The sequence below is a fragment of the Hyla sarda genome, chromosome 1, assembly GCF_029499605.1.
Source record: "Hyla sarda isolate aHylSar1 chromosome 1, aHylSar1.hap1, whole genome shotgun sequence".
NCBI classification, from domain to species: domain Eukaryota; kingdom Metazoa; phylum Chordata; class Amphibia; order Anura; family Hylidae; genus Hyla; species Hyla sarda.
In genome coordinates, this window is record NC_079189.1 from 198,390,733 (window position 1) to 198,406,824 (window position 16,092).

The following is a 16,092-nucleotide window of genomic DNA, read 5'->3' on the forward strand; positions in this document are numbered from 1 at the left end:
TAAGGGGTTAACAACATCTTGTCCCCAGGGTTAATACCACCAGATCCTGCTACATACCGCAACACCCCATTCACCACACTACCAGTTATGCCTCTATTTGCAGGAGACACTGCAGACATATGTAGCTCGCGCAAATATTCTCTACTCTGTGTAAATATGTTATTCTCGTTTGCTGTTATTTTTGTGTAGAATGGTAACCCCTGGATGCCATGTGGCTATAGATTAATAGCACGTGGAAAAAACTTGCTAAACAACAAGTCATTGATGGGTAAACAGCTTGCCCAATGCACTTTTATTGCCCCTCTTTTTTTTTTTTTAGGCCCTGCATGTTTGCGTTTCTCGCGTACAATCATCATATATACATGACTGGGTACACCTTGCTATGTATGGTTACATTATTTTGCTTTTGCAGATATATATTTTTTCTTATTTCTCTCGTTTTTCTTTATTCTCTGCATTGGCTTGATGCTCTTTTTCACAGAGATCTCCTGTAAACTAACAAGATTCATAACTAAAAATATTTTCTTCCTCCCTTTCTCCTTCATGTGTTTAAGTATTTATGGAACTGTCAGAGCGGCATTAAATTGTGAATATAGTTTTGGCTGACTGCACTTTTCTGAATTTAGACTGCAGGAAAGTAATGAGGTGTGAGTGAAAGACATGGATCTTTAGCAGTTTACACACTCAGCATTTACTATTCAACGCTCATTGATATTCAAGATGACTGGTGGAACAATTGTCAGCACCAAAATAGGATTTATAAGTAGTCTTATACTTCTGACCATCTTATTGTGATTTTGTCCCATAATTCTCCATTAAAGTGAACCTGTCTCATTGCACATGCAGTCCGATCTACCAACATCATGTTATAGAACATGAAGAGCCGAGTAGATTGATGTGTCTTTGTGGGATAACATTCAGTATAACTGAACTTTTTGATTTAAATCTCTGATCTTTCCATGTTTAGGAGTCCAGTGGGTGCGTCTATCATTGAGAGACACTGTCCACTGGACTCCTAAGAATAGAGGAAGCAGGATCTTTAACCAATGCTGTATGTGTTAGTTAGAGGCTAGCAGGGAAGGGGAGGGGCATTATTTTTGCATTGTGTTATAATAGTGTTTTAAGTGTGTAAAGGCAATAAAGTTTATTGTGGCCCGTTTTGAACCATATACACAGTGCTGCACTAAGAATCTTAGCCTGGAGATGGCTGTACAGTGAATTAACTTGCCCCCAAGTTGTCACACACATCATATGCATACCCCGTGAGCATACCCTCCACTCAAATTCCACCATGCAGTACTGTATGTTGCCTAGTATTAACTAAGAGCTGACTAAGGGCAATACAACTGATATGATGCCTGGTGAGAGGATGCTTGGCCTAAATTGTCATATCTACTTGTCTCTATGATTGGTCTGTTTTATACCAGTATACATTTTTTGTAAGACACATAACCATAGTGTACCATGCTTTTATGTCCCATGAATAAAATGGATACAGGCGTAAAACAGAACTAATGGAGACTCAGATACAGAATTTTTGATCTATTGAGTCCCCAGCAATGCTGTTCACTATACACGTAGAAATATCTTTCCAGGTTTTACGTTGTGCAGCCATGTTAAAAGTTTAGATCACACCGGATCTCAGTCCTGAGACCCACTGCAATAAAGAATTCTAGCCAGGTGAAGTAAGCTAAAGTGTAAAGAGTGAAGTGTGCATTTTCACCCAGCGATAAGTCGCGATCTCAGCAGGTCTCACGACTGAGACTCTGTGCTACATATACTTTTGACATGTCGTTCAGACATGACAAAAGTTTATGTAAATGACAGTAATGCTTTAATGTTATGCTTTAAGTAATGTTAACAATAAAACTACAGCTGGCCCTGCAAAAAACAGGCTCTCATTAAAGGGGTACTCCGGTGGAAAACTTTTTTTAATTTTTTTATTTATTTTTTTTTAAATCAACTGGTGCCAGAAATTTAAACAGATTTTTTTAAATTACGTCTATTAAAAAATCGTAATCCTTCTAGTACTTATTAGCTGCTGAATGCTACAGAAGAAATTATTTTCTTTTTGGAAATCAGAGCTCTCTCCTGAATCACGAGCACAGTGCTCTCTGCTGACATCTCTGTCCATTTTAAGAATTGTCCAGAGTAGAAGAAAATCCCCATAGCAAACATATGCTGCTCTGGACAGTTCCTAAAATGGACAGAGATGTCAGCAGAGAGAACTGTGGTCATGATGTCAGCAGAGAGCTCTGTGTTCCAAAAATAAAATAATTTCCTCTGTAGTATTCAGCAGCTAATAAGTACTAGAAGGATTAAGTAATTTACAAATCTGTTTAACTTTCTGGCACCAGTTGATTTAAAAAAAAAAGTTTTCCATCCGAGTACCCCTTTAAAGGGGTATACGAGGATTTATTTTTATTTGACTATGCTACAGGGGCTGTAAAGTTGGTGTAGTTCATAGTATAGTGTCTGTACCTGTGTGTGACAGTTTTCTCACAATTCTTCTGTGATTTTCACCCCAATATTTATTTTTATCAGCATACAAAACAGTTGTCTCGGATTCTTCCCAGGTTGCAATGCGGCCAAGACCTGACTCACTAGTCAGCTGATGACAGGGAGCCTGTCTGCTTCAATGGGTGGAGCGATCGCTTGGTGGGAGAGAGATCAATCTACAACTAATGCAACAGCTGTAGGCACCCTGATTGAAAACCACAGGTCTTTTAAATGGATGCAGCTCATTTATGTTTCAATGGGTGGGGTGGCTGATGTGTGGGAGGGAGGAAAATAGAAATATGGGATTTGTTGGCACAAAAGAAAAACTCAGACAGGAAAAACCAGTTTACAGAAAGCTAGCCACAGTATTATGGTAATCTCATGACATAGCCATTTAGCCCCAAGACAAGTGCAGATCCTTCCTAAGCATGTCCATTACTGTCTGCCAGGTACGTACTAAAATCACCTTATGGTGGATAACCCCTTTAAGCCCTCTTATTGAATACATGTACCCAAAAGTGATGTGATCAGAAAATAGAGCACATCGTGCAAAACAGACTCTCCTACAGCTACATTGATGGAAACAAAAAAATGTATTGCTCTTTGAATGCAGTAGAGAAAAAGAAAAGAAAATCTGAAATGTCAAACATGCCAAAAGTTGCAGAGCGATGGATGGATCTCTCGGCCAGCTGGGTAGCGGAGAACAGTGCCACCCGCTTCGCCAGATTAATAACTCCTGATCGCAGTGGGTCTCAGAAGTGGTTGACACGCCAGAAGTTGTTTTTAATGACAGAAACACTTTAAGGTGTTATTGAAAATGTACATTTGTTGGTACACTCTTAGTTTTGCTATAAAGCCATACAATTTCTTTGCAGAATTCTTAAGCAAATCTGAAATGGATCTGTCTTTTTCTCTGCAGGGTGTGCTCTCAAACATTTCCTCCATCACGGACCTTGGTGGGTTTGATCCTGTTTGGCTCTTCCTGGTAGTGGGAGGAGTGATGTTTATCCTGGGTTTTGCTGGCTGCATTGGAGCTCTACGAGAAAACACTTTCCTCCTAAAATTTGTAAGTATATTTTAGTAGCCGATCAAACCAACCTAATAGATAAGGTACTTTATGGAATGAAACTGGACCTATACACACAGCAAGCAGTAAGACATTACAATGTTACTTCTTTCTTTTAACATCTTTAGGTTATAGATGATCTCCCAGGGCTACTTTGGTAATGTTACATTTAATAGGATTTTTTGAGTCATAGGTACTTTAATAATTTAGATTGCATGGTGTCTTGTGCATATAAAATGCAGTAAAAACTTGATATGCACTTTTAGCATTTTTTGTTTACATATACAGTAACTCAAATCTTTAGAATATTGTGACTGCAGTGTAACTTTTTTGCAATGTTTACAATGTAGACAGTATGGACATGCTTCATACACTGAAATCAGTATACACCGCACTTACATAGAGGTTGCATCAAAGGAACACTCCACATGAAAGTTTTCCTTTTTTTTTTTTTGCATTTAACCCCTTAAGGACTGAGCGATTTCACGTTTTTTGCATTTTCTTTTTTTCCTCCTTGCCTTTAAAAAATCATAACCCTTTCAATTTTGCACCTAAAAATCCATATTATGGCTGATTTTTTGCGTCACCAATTCTACTTTGTAATGACATCAATCATTTTACCCAAAAATCTACGGCGAAATGGAAAAAAAAATTATTGTGACACAAAATTGAAAAACAAAACGCCATTTTGTTATGTTTGGGGGCTTCTGTTTCTACGCAGTACATTTTTCGGTAAAAATGACATTCTCTTTATTCTTTAGGTCCATACGGTTAAAATGATACCCTACTTGTATAGGTTTGATTTTGTTGTACTTCTGAAAAAAATCATAACTACATGCAGGAAAATGTATACGTTTAAAATTGTCATCTTCTGACCCCTATAACTTTTTTATTTTACCGCGTATGGGTCGGTATGAGGGCTAATTTTTTGCGCCGTGATCTGAAGATTTTAGCGGTACCCTTTTTGTATTGATCGAACTTGTTGATCACTTTTATTCATTTTTTCATGATATAGTGACCAAAAATACACTATTTTGGACTTTGGAATTTTTTTGTGCGCACTCCATTGACCGTCCGGTTTAAATAATGATATATGTTTATAATTCGGACATTTCCGCACGCGGCGATACCACATATGTTTATTTTTATTTACACTGTTTTATTTTGTTACTAGGAAATGCCGAGTGATTTAAACTTTTAATTCAGAAGGGAATACCTGAAAGGGTTAACTTTTTATTTTTACACTTTTTTTTTTGCGAGCTCATAGCTCCTATAGGGACCTATAAGCTTGCAATGGCTGATTGCATACACAGATTGTTGCCTTGCCGTTGCATGGCAACAAGCTGTGTAATCGGCGGTTGATTGCTCCAGCCTGTAACTCAGGCATGGAGCAATCAATCAGAGCCCAGACGCTGCCGGAGGAAGGTAGGGACCTTCTTCTCTCTGGGTAGCTGATCGGGGCATCGCGATTTTATCGCGATGACCCTGATCAGCCCGACTGAGCAGCCGGGAAGCATTTACTTTCACTTTCGATGCGGCGCTCAGCTTTGAGCGCCGCATCGGAATGCTTAATAGCGCGTGGCTGAATGATCGCGGCCGCGCGCTATTAGCTGTGGGTCCCGGCTGTGAATAGGCGCCGGGACCCCGCGTTATAGACAGGGACCGGACTTAGGACGAAGTCCTTAAGGGGTTAATTTTGTGGCGTTGAGGGACAAATTTTTGGTGGATTTTTGATAAATGCACCCCTCTGTGTTTAGTGCCCTTTGAATCCCTGTGTCATTCATAACCTCCTAACTCGTTGCACTAGACATAAAACAGTCTATATGTTTCACCCAGAGTGTTTCTTAAGATATAAAGATTATGGTGGGGAAGTTATCATTGGTTTTACCCTGGTTTTGTAGGATAAATTTGTTGCACAGTTTGACTCAGATGCTGTTTAGAGACTTTTCGTTGCAATTTTTGCTTTAGAAGGCTTTTAAAAAGAACATACAAAGTGGTGATTTCAGTTCATATAATGCAGTGGTGAGGAATTTATTGTGTGCGACTTTTTTAAGTTTGTTGCATCATTTGGTGCAACTGTGCTGAGGCGCAAATCTACACCAGTTTTCGCTTGGCTTACAAACTGACTGTGGACAGCATTATTAAGAAAAGTTGCATAGAAATCACCTTACAAAGTGGAATACTGAAGTAAGAAATGTGGTCAGCACCATATTAACCACATGCCCTTCTCCATGTAATACATTTGGTGTAAGTAAACAGTTTCTACCACATGAATTAATGGAGTAAAAAGTCTACCGTCTACCCCTTTCATGAATAGCTCCCTATGTCACTTGTGCTCAACACTCTTCCATAATTATTTTTATTTGTTCCTTTTTGCGGTTGCTGTAACTCATGATTTGTAATAGATTCTCTAAAATACATAATAACTTTTAATTCCTTTCATTTCCACCACTTGAAATTGTTTAGACAGAAAAGACAGTAGAATGTGTACTGAGATGTAAGGACACTCTCCTTTCAATGAACCACATAACTCAGTAGTTGCATACAAAAGGTCATATACTATGGCTCTCTATGTGTAGAATGTTACTTCTTTAGCAGTGACATTCAGCAATTCTGATTCCATTATCTGCACTCCGCTCGACAAGGAAAACCTTACAAAGAAACTGCAGTCACAGTGTTGTTAAATGAATTGTACCAGTAAAGGTCTTGGAATACCTTTCCTTCACTCTTTCCAATACCAATGGAACTTTTTTCTATCTACCTTTCAAAGTCTTAAAAGCAAATGCAGTAAATGCAGAATTGGGCTGCATTCACCAATCTACAAAATTGTACCTATTTGCCATTTAAGAAAAATATTGCTGCCATTTAGGCCAATGAAGGCTAAAACAGGGATGTTTACTGAATGAGTACATGTATGTTTTAGTAATAGCTTGTATTGCCCATAAATAACAAGCATATTGGTATGCATCCATACTACGAATCCGAAATACAGACAAATGATGGATGATATGCCTTCAGTAATAGTTTAATCAGTATTGCTTCAGTATTGTATCTGTATTTCTCGATAGTAGATACTGGTGGGAAATTAAACTACAGTTTGAGAAACAGATGCAATAAAGATAAAATACTGATGTCATACTGATGTAATATAGATAAAACCAGAAACGTATACGGATACATTTTAATGCCAATACTTCATAGACTTCAATGGACTTTTTTTTTTTTAAACTGAAAAAAGTAGGACATGCTACAACATGTGCGGACAATCCACACATTTGCCCAATCTGGCAGGAGCTAGGACCGCTCGAAAATGCGCCATCTCATAGACGGCAATGTATTTCCTTGCAGATTCCGCAAAAAAGAATAGACATGTCTATTCTTTCTGAAGATGCCGGAATCTGAATTTCCGCAGCATAAACATCTGGCACGGAAATTCTGCGGTGTAAAGAGTGCAGCAGAATCCCATTGAATTTAATGGGAATGTCCGTGCAGAATATTTTGTGTGAAAATTCCGCACAATTCCGCCGTATGAATAAACCCTTTGTGTAACAGCATGTAACAACATTAGTCTCACAGTATGTAGTAGCATTAGTCTGATTTGTATTCAGGGACTATGTAGGAGAACAACCCATTGACGAGGGATGGTAGTGTACAGATCAATTGTTTCATATTAAGAAAGGAATGGAAATCTGCAGAGTTCTCTGAGAAGATGTGTCTTGAGGAATACAAGAATTAACTATTTTTTTATGTTAATGATAGGCCCCTTGGGCATATGGTTGTGGCTATGCCTGGTACTGGGGCTTATCCTCTCTCACTAAACAGAGACTATACGGCACAGTTGTCTGTACAGAAAAGTTGGTTTGCCTGTATAGTCAATGAAGGGAATGTGGTGATCACTGGAGCTCAGCATCCCCTTCATTCTGTTGAGAGTCATGTAACTGTAAGGCAATATGTGCAACGTCTAGATTCTGGTTTTTAAATCCTTCATGTATTTCAGTGTACTAATACATCAGAAATGTTCTGAGGTAATATGAGGCAAACTCAGAATCTGAGATATGTTGTGATTGCTGGCTGTGTACTGAGGACTCTGATTCCGGGTTTTTAATCCCCTGGGTGCTTAAGTCAATAGTGACCATGGCATCTAGACAGTTAGACAAGAGTGTCTGGGCAACCATGATTGTAATGATTGTACTTCTATTACACCCTGAGACTTAAGACCTAAAAGTGTGGAAAATATGTTTTTTAAAAGTATAAAAACCCAATATTAAAAAAATAAATAAAAAAAATCCTTTTAAAATAAACATAATAAGAGTTGCAAAAAAGTTCAAAGATTTATTTCTCAAGATGAACAATGCTGTTAGAGAGAAAAAATACCCATTGCTAGAAATGCTGTTTTTTGTTTCTTTTTACTTCCCATAAAACAGAGATTAACAATTTAACCAAAAGTCACATCTCCTCCAGAATGGTAGCAATAAAAACTACAGCTCCCTCTGGAAAATATGAACCCTTGTACAGCTCTATACAAGGAAAAGTTGGTTTAAGGGGTCAGTTTATTACAATTTTGCTGAAATCATACTGACCTACAGAATAACATGTCTCCTTTACCTCAAAGTAAATATAAATATGTGGTAAAATATAAATTATATTTTAATATTGTCAGTATAGAAAAAAAGTAATCGTGAGGCTTTCCTTTTTATAAAAATCATAGAATACATATAATATTTGCACCATATCAAAATGTGATTCCATGTAACATGAAGTGGAACTGGTTGGTGGAATCCATTGGTCCATTTGGTGACATTTACTTTCGTCCTTGAAGAAAGTTCACAGCCGGCTGTCTATAGTAAAATGATACAGTAGTAAAAGAAAGTATGGTATGCCAAGACTACTGAAGAACTCGCTGCTGTGCATGGTAGTACAGTATTACCCAGTACATTATGCTGTGCAAAACATGTTAGAATGAAAGGACTCAGTATCCCTGCCATTATCAGACAACTGGCCTAAGACAGCTGCCATATTATTGTACAGTTTGTCTACTAGTAATTCTTCACATTATGATAAGCCAAAATTGGAAAAAGGCTGAATGTATTCTGAATATGTGTTTTAGGTCAATAGCTAAATTTGCAAATATGGAGAATGATTCTGCAGCACTCCAAAGCATGCAGTGGAAAAAATGTGGTTTATTCCATCAGGCAAGTGCAACGTTTCGGTCGCCGACCGAAACGTTGCACTTGCCTAGTGGAATTAACCAATTTTTTTTGACCACATGCTTTGGAGTGCCGCAGAATCATTCTCCATATTGTATACAGTACCTGGGACCGGGTTTTGTCTGCTAGCACCCTCCTGCTTTTTCATTATTTCAGGAGTGCTACTCCGCTACAATTTTGCATAAATTTGCAAATAGATAGGTACCACTCCTCTTGAAAAAAAAAACACACATTTGTCTACAAGTGTCCACAGTTTACCAGTCTCCTGCAGAACACAGACAGCACTCCCTGCTGTGAGCACTTTCTCTGGAGTTGGCCAGGCATGGGTGTTGATGAGGTCTATGGTAGTGCCTACTATGACCATGTGTTCTTTCAATTAAAGGGGTACTCCGGTGAAATTTTTTTTTTTTTTAAATCAACTGGTGCCAAAAAGTTAAACAGATTTATAAATTACTTCTATTAAGTAAAAATCTTAACCCGACAAGTACTTGTCAGCTGCTGTATGCTCCACAGTAAGTTAATTACCTTTCTGTCTGACCACAGTGCTCTCTGCTGACACCTCTGTCTGTCTCATGAACTGTCAAGAGCAGGATAGGTTTGCTATGGGGACTTGCTCCTGCTTTTTACAATATCAGAAAGAAAATGCTGAATTACAGCACAGTAGGCCCACATATAATCATAAAACTAAGCAGCGTTTTCTGTGCACAAAAGGGAAAGACAATTGGTTGCCAACATTAATGTTACATTAGAGGGCATCTACAAAGAAACAAAGTAGCCAAGATCCAGGAAATGCGTAGTGACGGGCATTTTAAAGATGAGGCCAACAGGCAGGAAAAATGTGTTGCCAACTCAGAAAATCTGGAATGACATTGTCCAGGATAAATTACAGGGGTTTTCCAGTGAATTCTTTTTTTTTTTTTAAATCAACTGGGGCCAGGAAGTTAAACAGATTTGTAAATTACTTCTATTTAAAAATCTTAACTCTATTTTCTTTTTGAATTTCTTTTCTGTCTGACCACAGTGCTCTCTGCTGACACCTCTGTCTGTCTCAGGAACTGTCAAGAGCAGGATAGGTTTGCTATGGGGATTTGCTACTGCTCTTGGCAGTTCCTGAGACAGACAGAGGAGTCAACAGAGAGCACTGTGGTCTTTCTGGTATTTGCATCAGACTATGAAACCTTTTTCTGCTTCTTGCCTTCTATTTTAGTTTTGAGGATATTCTGACCTCATAGCGCATAATGTAGAGACAACATTTATCATTTGCAGAACATACTTTTGGCCACAGTCAGGTATGGAAACAAATGTAGCCACTATTGTATAAGAAATCTTATTTGCTGGGCCAATATAAACATACGTCTTTCAACTGGCTCTAGTGTAACCCTTTTAAAGGGGTACTCCAGTGGAAAACTTTTTTTTTTTTTATCAACTGGTGCCAGAAAGTTAAACAGATTTTTAAATTACTTCTATTAAAAATCTTAATCCTTCCAGTACTTATTAGCTGCTGAATACTACAGAGGAAATTCTTTTCTTTTTGGAGCACAGAGCTCTTTGCTGATATCATGACCACAGTGTTCTCTGCTGACTCCTCTGTCCATTTTAAGAACTGTCCAGAGTAGGAGAAAATCCCCATAGAAAATAGAAAACATGTGCTGCACTGGAAAGTTCCTAAAATGGACAGAGATTTCAGCAGAGAGCACTGTGGTCATGATGTCAGCAGAGAGCTCTGTGTTCCAAAAAGAAAAGAATTTCCTCTGTAGTATTCAGCAGCTAATAAGTACTGGAAGTATTAAGATTTTTTAATAGAAGTAATTTACAAATATGTTTAACTTTCTGGCACCAGTTTATAAAAAAAAAAAAAAAAAAAAAAGTTTTCCACCGGAGGACCCCTTTAACTAACCTTCACTTTGGCTAACCTTTATTGACTAGGCCGCTTTGATTTACGAAAGTCTCCTTACACCTTTCTTGTGTACAGGCAGTGGTTTAACCTCTACACTGGTCTTTAGTTGGTATTTTGATGATCTATTCTGATTATTGAGCTTTTTTCTTGGTTTCCTATAGCATAACGCAGGACCCAGAGAGAAAGGCTGGTTTCACTCATAATTGGTTGAGAATGTCTGTGTTACTTTCTCATGTAAAAGGGCTTTCTGGCAAGCTCTTCAGATGACACTGTACAGCGTGGTGTGCAACATCATATGGAAGACATTTTTCCTTCTAATGTTGCTTTCTTTTCTTTGCTTTTATGCAGGCAATTTTCTTCAAGTCCAAATTTTTTCTGTAAGTTAAGAATTTGGCATTTCATCTGCAGAACTTTTCACGTGGCACTTTTTCTAGGCAGCCTATATTTAAGTAACTGGCATGTCTTCCTCCCTTTAGGTTTTTCTGTTGTTAAACATTAATAAATTCGCCCCAAACTAATAAACTAATTTCTGCAGAATAATTCCCCATTTTGTGTTTGTAGATCTGCCAGCTAAACAGATAGACATCCTTGTGAATGTTTGTGTCTTCTCTCTGGCGTTCCAGTTCTCTCTTAGACTTGTCCAGTTAGTCATAACTATTGACTTTTGGTCATGTGACGGAATTTCCGAGCAGAATCCGGCAGAAAAACTTTGCAGCTGCAGAGTCCCAGAGATGTTTTGCCTGCAGAAATTCCGATTCCATTGTCCATGGAAAATTGAACATGTTCATTCTTTCGGCAGAAGCAGTTCGGAGAGAGAGCGCATTTCTGAGTGGTCCTAGCGCCAGAATGTTCCAGCCAATGGCTGCTATTTGTGGAATGTCTGCCCGTGTTTTGCGAGTGTTTCCGCAAATTTTGCGCCATGTGAACACAGCCTTATACTGATCCACTTGTAATCTCTGGGCATGGAAAAAGACATCCCCATAATTTCAGCATTTTTGTCTTATTTTATTCATAGTTACAAGATACAGTTTCATCCATCTCCAGACTGAATATTGTTCTTGGAGTTACATTTCTCTTTGTTTAAAAACAGGCAATGCTCCAACATTACTTTTCTGCATTGTTAGTCTGAACATCCATATTGTTTTTCATTTCCTCCCTGATTGTAATTGTGTAGCTGTCAGACAATTCTTTCCACAGTTTTACATCTCGCTCTCAATCAGTCAACTCAGCTGAAAGTTTTTACGCTTCATAACTTGGGACCCCAAATATTCTGACTGACCTTGCAAGAAGTCACTTTGCTCATTTTAATCATGTTCAGTCTTTTCAAGCTCTTCCTTAAGTAAATCAAGATAATCTCTTAAAGGGGTACTCCAGCCCTAGACATCTTATCCCCTATCAAAAGGAAAGGGGATAAGATGTCTGATCCTGGGGGTCCTGCCGCTGAGGACCCCTACAATCTCTCCTGCAGCACCCCCTGTCACCAGCCTCACGGAGCGAAGATTGCTCCATGTCTGATGACTCCCCATACAGGGGCCGGAGTATCGTGACGTCACGGCTCTGCCCCTCATGATGCCCCTCCTCCTCAATGCAAGTCTATGGGCGGGAGCGTGGAGGCCTTCAAGCCCCCTTCCCATAGACTTGCATTGAGGGGGTGGGGCATGACGGCACAATGTGGGCGGGGCCATGACATCACGATACTCCGGCCCCTGTATCGTGACATCAGACATGGAGCGATCTTTGCTCTGTGAGGCTGGTAACGGGGTTCTGCAGGAGAGATTGTGGGGGACCCTAGTGGTGGGTCCCCCGCGATCAGACATCTAATACCCTATCCTTTGGATAGGGTAGAAGATGTCTAGGGCCGGAGTACTCCTTTAATGTTTCACTTAACATTGTTGCTTTAAATCCTGGAATTCCTTTCACTTGCTTTTGCTCAACATTGTGTAGAACCTTATTAGACATTTTTATTTTATAAGCTCCTTTATGTTAATATAGTCTATCCATGCAAACCCATCACCGCATTTTTTATACTGACTGCATTCCCATTTTAGTCCAACCTAGCACTTTACCAGAACTGTTTTGTCTGATGGCTTTTAATTCATCATAAATTTTGAAAAAAATATGTATGGTCATACATATTGTACATAGATCTTTTGCTTCTCAGCGCAGTATACATTTTGCTCAGACTGAATTAGCCAACTTGCCACTTCAAGGACATGATTCAAATGGGTCCCTAACTTAAAATGCTGTGGCGTTGGATAGTGACCACCACTGCCACAAACACCTGTGCCCTTAGGAGGAAAGACCCAATGGGCCAGCAGCCACAAACACAGTACCACTGCAACAATGACCGCCACACAGCACCACACCAGTGTGAACTCATCATATATTTACCTAACCATGTTCCAGAGTCAGAGGTTAGGTCTGGCAGCAGTGGGGCTGCCTGACCATTGGGTCTTTTCCCCTGTGGGCGGCAGTGGTGGTGTTCGCTGCCCATCGCCATGCTGTTTTAATTTAGGGACCCAGCTGAATCAGTTGGCCTTGACATGGCGAGTGGGCTTGTACACTTTGATCAATATGTATACTAACTACCTGTAAGTTTTTGTAATTGTGCTGAGAAGCAATAGATCAGTATATAACATGTGGATGTTCGTCCATGTTGCTTTTTATCCATGTTTTTAGAGTGAAGTCACACAAAAAAATCTATTCTAGTCTATTCTAATTTTTAATATTTAAGTTATATTTAATACATTTTAATTTACACTTTTAGTCTAGGGAACTGTGATTTTTCAATCTCATATATACTATTGTGTTGCAGTGAACTGTAATTATACCCAGGGGGACTGTATAATGGGAATACAGTCATCACTGGCCCCCAGCTGCTGTAAAAACCAAGTGGCATCATGCAGTTATGTCGTGGGAAAATCTACCTCAATACTTACCCACTTAGCACAGTTACAAAGATAAAATAATGTTTTGCTGACCCCAAAGACTATGAATAAATCAACTGCACACATGCCTGACCCCGACATAGTTTATTCTTCTTCTTATGCAGTATGTTATGGATAATTTAAAAAGCACCAAATAAACTTTTCTAAACTAACTCAGGCTATGTTCCCTAACTACTCCTAACACCCCTCCCACCCTTGAAAAATTTCAGAGCTTTGAAAAACTCTGTATCATACCTTTTTATTCTTGCTCACATAGTGCAATCTCCCAGCAGGAGAAAGAGGGCGTTTCCCAGCAGACATGACATCACTGAAGCCTGCCAGGGGACCACTCCCGCCCTCACATCATTGCAGTGCTGTTTGATCTCCTGCCAGGCTGGGACGAGACCAAACTCACTGTATTATTTGTGGCAGGGAACAGAACAGAACCACCTCGTGGCCGTCTTTTCGATTACATTTTAAACATATTTATGTTCATAATTTTAAAAGCAAGTGAATGGGAAAGTGGTACTCTTTAAAGTGTAAATCTTATTTGCAAAACTCGTTAATATAATGTAGATAATATTATATGTATATTTGTAATATATATTGGTAAAAAAATTAATGTGTATATTTTTGGGTGGGTCTCTTTGAAGAGACAAAATACAGGAAGTCTGGGCAAGCAGGGCTCTGTGCAGTGAGGACAAGCCAGGCTCTGTTCACTGAGGCTCTGTGACATGCTCCTGGGTCACACAACAGGCTGATTGACAAGCCAGGAGACTGCACAGAGCCCTGCTTGTCCGCTTACACTTCCTGTATTTTGTCTTCACAGAAACACGCATGTAATACGCAATAGCTGGAGGGACAACATTTTTTCACCCAAAATATACACATTGTTTAACCAATGTATATTAGGCTGGATTCACACCACGTTTTTGCAATACAGATCCCGAATCAGGTTTTTGATACCTCAAAACCTGACTAAACTGTATCAAAACGTGTGTACAAATTTTAATCCATAATCCATACTGTTTGAAAAATGATGTCTGGTTGCATCCGCTTTTAAGAAGAAAAAAAACGTATACGTTTTTAACTTTTCATTCTATTATGAATAAAGTTTCACTTGTTTGATTGAAATTCAAAGAAAAAACTGTGCAAAGTCAAAAACTGGATGGGACCGTACGCACGTACGGTTCCCAATGACTCCCATGTTAAAAAAAAAATTATACCTTTCATTATGGTTTTTCACCCTCACCAAAAACCGTGGTAGGTTATGGTTTTCGGTACGGGAAAAAAAACCTGACAAAACTGTACAGGATGCAAAACGGACACAACCTAATGCATTTTTTGGCATACGGTTTTCAATAGAGAGTCAGTGTATACGGTTTTGTACGGTTTTCAAATTGAAAACGTATATGGGAACTGTATTGCAAAAACGTGGTGTGAACCCATCCTTACAAATATACATATAATGGTATAACCTATATTAAAAAAGATTTTGCAAACGACAAGGTTTAGTGAATAGCTTAAAGTATTAATGTCCTTTTAAAAAACTTTGACATTCCAGAGAGACATGTCAAAAGTTGTGTCTGTACACCCAGACCAATCACTGAAAGGAACTAGAAGAAGACCTTGGCTGAGTTCTTCTCTACCCAGCTTGCTGGAGGAGACTGGTTCTATTAAGCCTATCTCCTGCAGCAAAGAGAGAGAATGGGAGAGCCAAGCTGCGTGCTTCTCCATGCTTAGTCTACCAATAACTAGGGGTCTTAGCACCCAGACCTCAACCAATCAAAACTATTGACATCTCGACATGACATGTAAAAAGTATCGCTTTGAAGTCACTGTGGTTCAGCAAAATGTATACATGTTATCAATTCACACATAATCATAATTCTTTCTACTTTCTTTACAGTTTTCAGTTTTCTTGGGAATTATTTTCTTTTTGGAGCTCACAGCCGGTGTCCTAGCATTTGTATTTAAAGACTGGATTAAGGATCAGCTGTATATATTTATCAACAGCAACATCAAAGCATACAGAGACGATATTGACCTGCAAAACCTCATTGACTTCACACAAGAATACGTATGTAATAGTTTTGCATGCAGTTATTATACGTTATAAATGTTCATGATGTCCAAAATATTACCATGAAAATAATAATAATAATAGCAATGCGAGTCAAGCCTGAAGTAGGTTACTAAAACATTCTGCAATTAAATTAGTCGTACCTGTACGCCCTGGCTGCCTGGTACTTGGCACCTCAGGATGCAGATGTACATCTTAACTCTCACTCAGACTATAAAGCAAATGCAGGAACTGCACTCGCTTCATAGACCGTAAGTCCTTGATGCTATTAGTGATCACGTTGATGTCCAGCATTAACCCTTCAGATGCCATGATCAATACTGATCATGGCATCTGAAGTAGTAGGGGAGCTTTGAGTGACTCATCGGACCACCCACAGCACGATTGCACCAGTCCGATGGGTCAAGATGGTG

The 16,092-nt window shown here is 39.0% G+C and overlaps 1 protein-coding gene across 4 annotated transcripts in view; it reads left to right on the forward strand.

Moving 5' to 3' along the window:
- The window catches only part of TSPAN5 (tetraspanin 5), a 218,781-nt gene that overhangs the window by 161,020 nt on the left and 41,669 nt on the right, over positions 1-16,092 (forward strand). For 3 of the 4 annotated variants that reach the window (XM_056567067.1, XM_056567085.1, XM_056567077.1), the window contains 2 exons: positions 3,419-3,565; positions 15,506-15,676. In XM_056567067.1, coding sequence (XP_056423042.1) covers positions 3,419-3,565; positions 15,506-15,676 — 318 coding nt within the window. The remainder of the gene's footprint in view (positions 1-3,418; positions 3,566-15,505; positions 15,677-16,092) is intronic. The other variant, XM_056567095.1, reaches the window with a different exon arrangement.